Source organism: Macadamia integrifolia, chromosome 4 (assembly GCF_013358625.1).
Source record: "Macadamia integrifolia cultivar HAES 741 chromosome 4, SCU_Mint_v3, whole genome shotgun sequence".
In the NCBI taxonomy this organism is placed as follows: Eukaryota; Viridiplantae; Streptophyta; class Magnoliopsida; order Proteales; family Proteaceae; genus Macadamia; species Macadamia integrifolia.
In genome coordinates this window covers 10,531,848-10,543,582 of record NC_056560.1, presented here as the reverse complement: position 1 = coordinate 10,543,582, position 11,735 = coordinate 10,531,848, and the positions used below count along the sequence as shown (strand labels likewise).

Here is an 11,735-nt window from a genome sequence, read left to right as displayed (position 1 = left end):
TGTGCATGGAATTTCGAGATCTTAACAAATTAAGCCCTAAAGATGACTTCCCATTACCTCACATTGATGTATTGGTGGATAATATGACAGGGCATGCTTTGTTATCATTTATGGATGGATTCTTGGGATACAACCAAATAAGCATGCACCCAGAAGATCGTGAGAAGACAGCCCTCACCACTCCGTGGGGAACCTATTGTTACAAAGTGATGCCTTTTGGACTGAAGAATGTTGAGGCAACTTATTAGAGAGTAGCTACAACCATATTGCATAACATGATGAACAAAGATGTGGAAGTCTATGTAGATGACATGATAGTAAAGTCAAAAGATCAACAGGGGTATATTCCCGCGCTAAGGCGTTTCTTTGAAAGAATCAAGAAGTATCAGCTAAAGTTGAACCCCAGAAGTGTGTATTCGGGGGCAACAACGGGAAAGTTGTTAGGCTTCTTGGTGAGTGAAAGAGGCATTGAAGTCAATCCTATTATGATCAAGGAAATTCAAGAAATACCCACACCTCGGACTGAGAAGCAAATACGAGGATTTCTGGGTCACATCCAGTATATTAGCATATTCATAGCTCAATTGACTACAATTTATGAACTAATTTTTAAGTTACTGAAGAAGGATCAGCCCATGGAATGGAACGACTAACGCCAACAAGCTTTTAACAAGATCAAGGGATGCCTCATGAACCCACTAGTATTGACATCGCTCATGAAAGGAGAACCACTTCTGTTATATCTGGCTATGGGAGAATATTTCATGGGCTCTTTGATAGCACAAAAGGAGACAGAAAAGGGGCCAGAGCATGCCATATATTACTTCAATAGGAGGTTCCTGGAGTATGAGACATGGTACACATCTTTGGAAAGAACTTGTGCTGTGTTGATTTGGGCAACAAAAAGGTTACGACATTACATAGTTTCCTATCCGGTGCACTTGATCTCAAGGATGGATCCCCTCAAATACCTCTTCGAGAAACTAGCCTTAATAGGAAGGATGGCCCGATGGTTGCTTTTACTATTAGAATTTGACATCACTTATGTTACTCAGAAATATATCAAGGGGTAGGCCATAGCCGAGCATTTGGCTGCCCACCCAACAAAAGATGAAAGATCCTCGGATGATGCCTTTCCCGGTGAAGGAATCGTAGCAATAGATAAAGAAGACATAGTTAATGAATGACAGTTATTCTTTGATAGAGCAGCCAATCATAAGGGATGTGGTGCAAGAATATTGCTTGTCACTCCTGACAGCCTTTATTTTCCTTCATCATTCCACCTTGATTTCCCCTGTACCAACAACATTGTTGAATATAGAAAATGGAGGAAATGCACAAGGATTGGGCTGATAAGTTACCCCTTGCCTTGTGGGCATATAAAACTTTTGTATGATCCTCGACAGGGGCCACCCCTTTCTCTTTTGTATCTGGGGTTGAGGCGGTTCTACCAGTGGAAATCCTGGTACCATCCCTAAGTGTGCCTCTTGATAGTTAGCTACCTAAAGGAGAGTGGGTGAAGGCCAGACATGATGAGCTTAATTTTCTTGATGAAAGACGTATGAAGGCCATGGATAATCTGAAGAAGCATCAATTGAGAATGGCCAGGGCCTTTAATAAAAATGTGAAGCCCCACCTCATAGAGGTGGGAAAACTTGTTCTTTGAGAACAAAGAGCCCTGATTCAAGACCCAAGCAAAAACTTCAGACCCAACTGGAGCGGCCCATTCACTATCAAAGAAATTCTACCAGGTAAAGTTGTGAAACTTATAGACCACAATGGTGAAGAAATACTCGAACTGGTCAACATGGATCAACTTAAGAAATATTATGTCTAATTGGGTGAATAACCTGAACTATGTCAGACCTAATTCCTTTCGAGGGATACTTAGGCAATTTGACATGTGCAAGTGCGGTCTCAACCATCTAAAGATAATAAATTGGTTCCTTGATTAATAATCAAAGTATCTTAAAAGATCATCATAGTTTATATCCCCTAAGAATCGCCATTTGGCATGCAAGGCCATTAGGTATCTATATTCACCTGTGGCTCGTCCACTCTTATCCAGGATTCTGTCCCCTAAAAGAAAATCGCCACCCTGCACCAGTTTATCAAGGCTAGTTTATTCCCCACCCTTGATCAGTAAAAAAAGAAGAGCTTAATGCAACAGTGGTAAAGGCTTGTTTGAGTCATTAGCTAATGAGTAATGCTTTGATAAACCATCATATCTCATTGTTTGTGATGGTTTCAAGAAAAGTCATAGGCTCGTTGGATGAGACGTTGAGGAAATGGAACTTAGACATGAGTATAAGGGCACCAGGGTTGCTAGAATCCATGAATGTGTCATTTCTCAGCCGGATTGGATGTGTGAAGCTACATCACCAAATACTTTGGCAGATGCCTCAACACTAGGATGCCAACCTGCATTTATTTTGGTTTGGATTAGTAGATATCTGCCCAACTCTCGAAGAATTCTAGAGTTTGTATGTTATCTCCACCCAAAGGTAGTTTGCTCCAACCATCTTTGAAGAAAGGTTACTTAGAAGAAATTTAGGACTTCTTCGGATGGAAAGAAGAGGAAGTGAAGCAATTTGTCAGGTATGGGAAGATCGACATTCTGAAGGTGGCCCAGATCTTTATCCAATATCTACCAATGGGAGGAATCCATCAACTGAGATCATAGGATGCTTATTTACTTTGCATGATAGCTTGTTATGTTCTCTACACTCCCAGACATGGTGCACCATCCATTCTGATTGAGGTAGTAAAACAGTTGAAGAAGGGAGGTGACATCATCCCTACGGTGCTTGCAGAAACCTTAAAGGGATTCAATGACATGAGCTATGACCAAAAATTCAGACTAGATCATTATCAAGGGAGTCTTACTATTTTTCAGATTTGGCTCCTCGAGAAACTGAAGTTAACCAAGCCATTAAAAGGAGGTCCACTCGGAGCTCTTTGCTACCAGGATAAGAGGGAAGTTCCAGAATTTGACCTTATCACTGATTGGGAGAAGTACCTCCAGGAAAGGACTATGCAAGATATCACATGGAGGTGCCCAGGGAGGCCACAAGAAGATTTTCTAATGAAGACTCCTGGCTACAATTATGTCAGGTTGATGGGATTGATTCACACATCCTTTTATTTGCCTATGTACATCAGCCGACAATATGGGCTCGAGGTGATGCACCCAGAGGAGCTAGTAAATTGTCACCCACTCAAGAATTGTCTCCCCACCTTGTTACTCACCTACCTCATCTGTGGTAGGAAGATTTTTTCCCTTTTCATGTAATTCACTTGGTAATGGAATAAGGAAGTGTCTGGATTCTTGTGTTATCCCGATTATTCTAATTATGACTTGAGTTATAGAATTGATTATGCCTAAACATTGCAAATAAACAAAAACAAAAAAAGAAAATTTTTTGTTTGTACCAAAGGTAAGTTTCCATTCATAAGATGCTAAAAAAAAATGATGAACAAACAAGAGGGAGGGAAAAAGCAAAAGGAAAATATATGTGTTTGTATTTGCAAGAAATACAAGAACAAATTCCTATGGGTCAAAAGTCATCATTTGAACCATACTCTGGATAATCCCCATGGAGTATTGAGGAACCCGCAGATGCTAATCCAGCCTGCTCCAGCCTCTGAGTCATATCCTGAATTAGTGCATCCCACTGTGCAATTTCCTGCTCGTAGGAACTAACTTGGCTCTCCAAGGTGGCAGTCCTCCCATCTTAAGGAATATAGGAAAGGATCAAGAAGAAGAATAATGAAAGAAGAAGGACAAAAGGAAAAAGGGGGACAGTATGAAATACCTTGGCAAAAGTTGTCTTGCACAGGCCATAATGCATCCTCCTGATCTCAAAATAGATCTCCAAAGACACTGAAAAAGAGCATATCAGCCAAAGGAAGTCAAGAGTTAATTGAAGGATGATCATATACTCACATAGTCATAAGGAATGGGCAGCCCAAGGAAAGCGTCTACATCTGTGTTCTGCTCCAGAAGATGAGGGAGACTGGGGTTGGTCACGTTGGGATAGTTCCAAGTGGGGAAGCCATGCAAGGGGATGCTAGCAACTCTGAGAGACCACCTGCATTGGTAGAGGGTCTCGCTTATGAAGGATCAATGGCACTGACTTGCGACTAAAAAGTAGAAGGGTCTACACGTCGCACTCTCCCTTGAATAAACATTAGTCAAGACCGAAACAAGAAAGAATTTGAAGGAAATACTCAAGAAAGGGCAACATACCAGTGGACCATTAGGACCAAGAGGGGTGCACACTATCTTCTCCTCCATGAAGGCTCTGTAGTCCCTATCCTGGTCAAGAAAGAAGTTATCCCATACTCCGTCAGCCAAACACATCTCATCTGCTGGGATGATCTCTGGGCAGTGCATAGTGGGTGGAGGAAGACTGGGAGAGGGGCGTGACTCGATATCCGATCATTGAGGTACTACTCTCTCTCCCAAATACTAGACATGGCCCCAGATGCCTCGAAAAAGGACTCGGTTCTCAGATAAGTGTTTGGCCAATGCAAATCCTTCAGAATCTAGAAATACGTGGCAATGGAATGGTCTCCAGGTGACCTGCAAATCCAAGAAAAAGTAAGTACAACATGAGATAGAAGGAATTTCAGTGTCAAACGTGGCATACCTCAGTGAGATCATTTAAAACTGAACGAGCAGTGGTCCCTGGAGGATGGCATCGAGCCCTAATCACTTGATTGTCCCCCCACCTCATGGCTACAGGGAAGAAGAATTCCTGAGGGTCCCTTAGTCTGGGAGCTATGGTCTCTAAATGCTCAAAGCACCAGGGTTGTTTCAAGAGATTAAAGTAAGAAAGTGCAATCCAAATGAATGAAAGGAAATGGGTACAAGAAGAAAATTTACCTGAAGAATGTGGCCTGTCCCCTTGAGGCCCCTATCTCCATATGACAACAAGTCTAGGGTCCGTAAGAGATATGCATAGGTGGCCCCACCCTAGTTCCAATAATCGACCACCTTAAGATTCTGATAGAAGAACACCAGGAGAATGTCTACTCCCCCCCCTGGAGATCACTAAAAAGGTACTGACCCATAGAAAATAGCAAGAAAGAGTAGGCCACCTGTGCCATGTTGCCTGGGTTCACCTACAAGCAGGTTCTCCACCATCGTGCACTGATCTCTTCTAGACAGATATGTGTCTGGTCAGCCATAATGGTAAGGCCTATCAAGTCTGTAAACTTCCTAATAGTCGGAGTCCCAGGTAGGGTCATGGGTCTACCCCCAAATGGAATGTCTATCAAGGTATAAAAGCACAGGGGCGTGATGGTGATCTTGCCAGCAGGAAGATGAAAAGAATGAGTACTCGGTCACCACCGCTCCATTAGGGCCCCCACCAATGCCGGATTGAACTTCTGGGTCTCTACAATGGCTAACCGGCACAAGTATGATGCATCAACCATCTCCTTAACTCTATGAGGAAGTATCCTGTACCATGACCGAACCATGTTCAGATGGCCATACAGGGCCAAGGTAAGTGGTTCTCTTCCCTCATGCTAATGGAAATAAAGAATGTATAAAAAGAAAAAAAAAACAAAAAGCAAAAACAACATAAAAGATAATAAAAAATAAGAGAAAAAAAAAATATGATCAAAATAATGAATAAAATATCAAGACTTACCCAAGAACCCCATACAGAGTTGTAGATGTGGTTCCAACTGTTGTGAAGAGTCTACCCGGAGTACCAATCGGCTAGGCCCTCATCCCTATGGGAAGAATTACTGCAACTCTCCAGCTGGATTTCTCCAAAAGTCTTTCTCTTTCTCCTTTCAGCCATGTTTTCAAAAATTACAAGAAGCCCCAGAAAGTTTCTTAATTTGTAAGAAGCCCCAAAAAGTTTTTCAATTTGCACAAAAGCCCACAAGAATATCAAATTCTCCAAATGACTCCTCCCTCAAGAACAAGATGAAGATCTTCAAAAACTTTAAGAACAAGATGAAGATCATCAAGAGTAAAATGAAGACTTCAAGAACAAGAAGGAGAACTTGAAGAAAAACATGTGGGCTTCAGAAACTCAAAACCCACTCACTTCACTCAGAAATACTTTACGCCGATCGCATACCCACCTCTCTCATCGAATTCCTCAGCAACCTGAGTTTGACGTTCGTTGGAGTAGGAATCCAGTGGGACGTGGAGAAGCTATTGGTGGATAACGAACTGAACGTGGTAAACACTGTTGACCTTCGTTCCTTGGCTGCGAAGAAATTGAGCATCCCGAAGAGTTGAAAGAGTTGACAAGAGAGGTTCTTTGGAAAGAAATAGGGAAGCCCAGGAAGGTGACGATGAGTAGATGGGATGCAGAGTGGCTCACCTACGATCAATTTCAATACGCCTCCCTTGATGCTTTTCTTTCTTTCCAGATAGGAAAGAATTTGATTCTGGGGGGAGGAGTCGGCTCTGGGTGAAGCCATCTGAGGCTCTGTAATTAGCGTTGTGCCCCCTTCTTGTTTGTCTTTCTGCCTCTGTTACCATTCAATTTCCATTGCAACTTCCATTTAGTTCTTGTACTCTCCTCTCAGATTTGATTGGTTCTTCCAAAGGATTCTAAGAAATGAATCAAATTGACTGTGATCACTAGCTAGGTTTTTGTCTGTTAATCCGTTTTTGAAGGCATACTCACTTATGTGAAGTGCTACAGATCCACCATGAGTGAATGATTGGACTGTTTTGATTTTGCTACAATACATGGTGAGAAACCAGAATGACATGGGAATCCCCTGTAAAATTGGATTAAATTTGTTGTAGCGAGTCTTTCTAAGTTTCAACTCTGGGCAAAGGTGCTCCAATGCAACCTAGTGGTCGCGCGGGTTTCAATCAAGAAACAACCCTCCGATGATGGGGTTTAAAACTACTAATGTTATGATCCTCCCGGCCTTGTTCTGTTTTAGGTTTCCTTATCAGGGCAGACCGGCAGATCAGTGACTAATCACTCGTTCACCTCAACCTTACCTATTAAGGTTTTAAGAATCTGAATCAGATTACAATCGTTGTGTGTTAGCATGCTTTGATGCGTTAGCATGCGCAGCAATCAAAATACTGCATCCCTAACAGAGTCAAGGCAATGGTGGTCGTAGATCAGCCGTTGCTTGGTTGCATGGTCGCTTTGGCACGTTTATCTAGCGGTAAGCTTTTTCTTGCTGGGGCGCGTTAGCTAGGTCGATACCGACGGTTGAACTCAATCCAGATATGATTTCCATCCTATACATTACATGGAGCAACTTTTTAAGAAGTTGGGATTCTTTTGGGGTAGGGGTTGGGGTTAGAAGTTTGGCTCACATCCCCATGTGGGGATGGGTGGGGGCAAAAAATCATATCTCCACCCGCCCCATGCGGGGAGCTGATTAGGAATCAGGGAAAAGGGAAGGAAGTCTGGATGGAAGTCATTATAGTAGAGATGACTGCCGAGGAGCTCAATGCTGCACCTATTGGTAATGGGAAGCTCTCCGGGCCAGTATGCATTGTGGGAAGAAGGGAAGGGAGTCTGGACTCTGGATCCAAGCAAAGCCATTGATGACTGGCCTTGGCAGCTCAATTCACTACTTGGGTTGAGCAAGTACTTGGGCTGCAATTGCATGGCCGAATGCACTGAAACTTGGGTTAGGAAGCACCAAAGTCCAAAATTTGGAGTCATATGCCATCTTAAAACTGTAAAAAAATACCAGAAAAGAAGAAGCAAATATTTTAATAAATTTGTATTTTTTGGAGTTTTGATTCAAAATACTTGTACATCTTGCTACAAGAGACAAGTCTCACTGATTTTATGCTATTTTAATGATGATTTTTTTTATGAACAATTTAAATGATTAAAAGAGAGGAGAAAGGCAAAGAATGAAGAAACCAAGTGCATTAATGACCGATTCAAAAGGGAGGTCATGAAAAAAACTTCAAACCTTTACCCCTCCCCCACCCCCAAAAGAAGAAAAGAAAATTCTAACCTATAAAGAAAATGATTGTCCATCAACAATGGATTTTAGATCCTTTTCAGGGTCATTGGAGAACTAATGTGTATCCAACATCTAGGAGGACCTGAAGGTGCACGCCCATGCGTTGAGCTGCTTTGTTTACCCAAGTCCAACCGTTGTATATGCGTTGGGCCTTCAGTGGCACTGGAAAGGATCTGGTTCCTCCAGCAATTGGTGCTTTTAGGGGTCAAGTGAAATCGATACTAGCCTCAGCTGCAATCGGAATCAATCAGTAATTGGACAGAATCAACTTGAACCCTTTAAATTCATTACAAATCAATTGATTAGAATCAGCCAGAATCGGACTCGGACTCGGACTCGGACTCAGACGACCGATTCGCTCCATCCAAAAAGGACCAAAACCATAGGGCCATTGGGCCAGGAGTAGTTCGGTAATTAGATAGGTTTACCAACAAACCTTTACTTGCATGAGGCCGTGCGTACCCTGGATACCATTTCCCGCCATGTGATTTGGGCTGGTGATGGAAAGTTTTCAATTCAATATATTTCTCCGCTACTCTCTTCGTCCCAAAACCCTTCTCTCTCTTTGGTTTCACGCCCTCCAGAGTCCCACTCTCCCGCCTCCACTTTCTTCAAAGGCGAAATGAGTTCAGTAGCTGCCAGAATTGTCAAGCATTTAAGAGTAGCACCTCCTACCAGAGCTACACCTTCACTCGGTACCTTCTTTCTTCCTTCCTTCCTCCTCTCACAGTTTTCTTTCTAAATAATAATAATTAGAGCTGATAAAAACATGGATATGTAACTCGGAAGTAATTAAACTTTTTCTTTCATGGGATTTTCTTGCTGTTTCAAGATTTTCATTTCAATTCAAAATCAACCAAAGTCTGCAATGATCACGTTATATTCTTGTAACATTCCACGATGATTGCAACAAAAAAAGTGGAAAAATAATCCCCTGATGTTGTCTATCATCAGTAATGATTTCAATTGCTGGAAGTAATAGAGCATAAAATGTTTCAGTTCTTATCTCTTTGTGGGTTTTTGAGAAATCTATATTTTTAATGTTTTAATTGTTCTTGGTTTATGATACTTGTAAGTAGGCGGGCAAACCAGTTTGAAATTGTGGCACTCAACGTTGTCCTTCAGTGATGGTGTGGACGAAGGAGAGAACAATGCGGACGTAGAGGATGATAATCTTATGCCTGAGAAGCCGGACTTGGAACCACAAGGTGTGGATCCGCGCAGAGGTTGGGGTTTCAGAGGTGTACATAAGGTATTTGTCTTTTGTTCTGACTACAAAGTCTCATGTTTCCAAGTTGGTTTAGTCTCACATATTGATTTATTATTTTTTTCTTTTTATTTTTGGGAGAGGAGGGAGGGAAATAATAACCACTATTTTTAGTCTTCTTTAATGTCTCGTCATTGCCTTCATTGGTTTTTTCTTCAGGCAATTATTTGTGGCAAAATTGGACAGTCGCCTTTGCAGAAAATCTTGAGAAATGGAAAGACTGTGACCATATTTACAGTCGGAACTGGGGGAATGTTTGATCAGAGGATTGTAGGATCAGAGAATTTGCCCAGACCAGCACAGTGGCATCGGGTTGCTGTGCATGATGAACAACTCGGAGCTTATGCAGTTCAACAACTTGTGAAGAAGTATTTATTTTATTATTTTTGCCATTTCCATGTCCCCTTTATTTGTTTTCCCCTTTGTGATTGTGCTTGATACATGTGTTCTGTTTCAGCTCTTCAGTTTTTGTTGAGGGTGACATCGAAACAAGAGTCTACAATGACAGTATCAATGGTCAAGTAAAAAATATTCCTGAGATTTGTGTAAGGCGTGATGGTATGCTACCTACTATTGTGTCCTTTTATTCTTTGCAATTTATGTAAAAGTATAACTAATCATGTCATCATCTTGTATTTAGTTGATTTAGAGCATTCTGACTTCTACCTTAGAAATTCCTTGTGTGGGCACTCATTGGAATTACCTTAAGATATATGGTTTCCTATCTTACTAATCAAGCATGTCTCAAGAATCCATATTTCTACATTACCAAGATGAACAGTTGTATTCATCACGCCCCAACTGAAAAAATTCTTATCACGCAGTCAAAGTTCTAATCTTCTACATTAATAGCTGCATCTTGTTCATTATGAAAGGAACAGTTACTTTATTTATAATATCTTTATGAATATGTCGCAGGCACTCATACTTAATTTTCCTGGCAATTGTCTTGTCATTTCTCCGTCATCTGTACTGTTTCATAACCTCCCTCTTCATGTGACTGAATCCTTGTTGCAATGTTGCTATTGTTTTCCTGTATTCTCTCAAATCCCATCTTCTTTATGTAAGGGAAGTTCATTGTGGATTATGTCCAAAAACCAGGTTCACTATAGTTGGAGCAAATTGTGCTTCTGCAAAGCAACTATCTCAATAGGTGGGATCTCTTAAACAGCTAACCAATCTGCTATTTTTGAATTGTATGAGAGTTACCTAATGCGCTTCCTTTTTCACAGTATTTGTCTTGCAAACCTTGCAAGCATAAGACAATTGTGTAATTTACTAGCTTTGACATGATGTTGATGGCTCTTTGCAAAGGGGCCATGACCGCTGGGCTCTGGATATTCATTCTTGCATGCATCTTGGTCTGAAGTAAATTATACATATCATTTCATATTTGATTTTGAAAACAGAAAAGGATTTTCTGGTTGACACCTCTGGATGTATAAATCAATTTGCATCCTGACTTCTTTTGCCAGTGATCATAAAGAACACATTGGTTGTATAGATGGGCCAATTATATAAGATTCACCTACATCCTCTTCCATACCCAGGCCCCCTATTTCCCCCTATTTCCCCCTTCCCTGACTTCTCAATCATTCTCCATCCCTGATCCAATTCTCATGGATTTTAGAGGGGAGTTGAATAATTTCCATATTTCTTCAACTTCTCACCCAAACCTCATCTCTCACCAAACTTTTCCAACAAGATGATTTGTATTGATTAGTGTTTTTGTCTTCTTTTTCCCCAACTTCGCACCAAAACCTCATCTCTCCAGCTACCCCTATGTTGTCCGAGAGTTCAATGGCTTCCAGGCTCCTTGTGGCATAGGTAGTTTATCTCGCAGAGCCTGATAACAGAGATTCATGTGTTCTGCAACCAATACCTAACCTCACTTGGTAGTGACCAGCCAACGCATCCGGTCTATAACCTATACCATTCAACAACAACATAGCCTTATGCCAACTAAATGGGGCGGCCATATGAATCCTTGCACTCCAATCAGCTCTATTCGAAGTCATACATGATACGAGTCCTAAGCTAAGCATGTCTTTCCTCACGACTTCTCCTATGGTTATTTTAGGCTTGCCTTTGGCTCTTTTGGTTCCCTCAATCTGAATCAAGTCACTCCATTCTTTGATGGAAAACCCACTCACGAGGGATCACTCCAACATATACCAGCTAAAACCTACACCGTTTCTTTGATGGAAAACCTCTTGTTCATCATCTCTGATTTACAAGATGGTTTGCATGTAATGGAGGAAGACAGGCTTTGAGTTATTGCTCTCTCATTCACCTTTGGGATTGAGGATGGTGGAAGGGTTCTAACTTCTAAGTCATCTCATTTGAGTTTGGGGTTAGGAATACGGATAGCAAAGCAAAGGAGGGGATTTTTCTTTTATGTCCTTCAACGCAAAACCGAAAAAAAACAATCTGAATGGGATTTATTATTATTATTATTATATATATATATATATATATTTTTTTT

General features: G+C 41.3%; 1 protein-coding gene across 2 annotated transcripts; it reads left to right on the top strand.

The window, feature by feature from the left end:
• Window positions 1–8,462: 8,462 nt before the first annotated feature.
• LOC122077271 (single-stranded DNA-binding protein, mitochondrial) lies at window positions 8,463–11,709 on the top strand. 2 transcript variants are annotated; one of them, XM_042643160.1, is made up of 4 exons: window positions 8,463–8,678; window positions 9,060–9,235; window positions 9,410–9,618; window positions 9,708–11,709. In XM_042643160.1, exons 1-4 carry the CDS (start codon window positions 8,606–8,608, stop codon window positions 9,853–9,855), a joined length of 606 nt encoding a protein of 201 aa, XP_042499094.1. In that variant the 5' UTR covers window positions 8,463–8,605; the 3' UTR covers window positions 9,856–11,709. The 2 variants fall into 2 exon arrangements, with proteins under 2 accessions (XP_042499094.1, XP_042499095.1); XM_042643161.1 differs by having other exon boundaries at window positions 8,468–8,678; window positions 9,063–9,235; window positions 9,708–11,704.
• The last annotated feature ends 26 nt before the right edge of the window (window positions 11,710–11,735 follow it).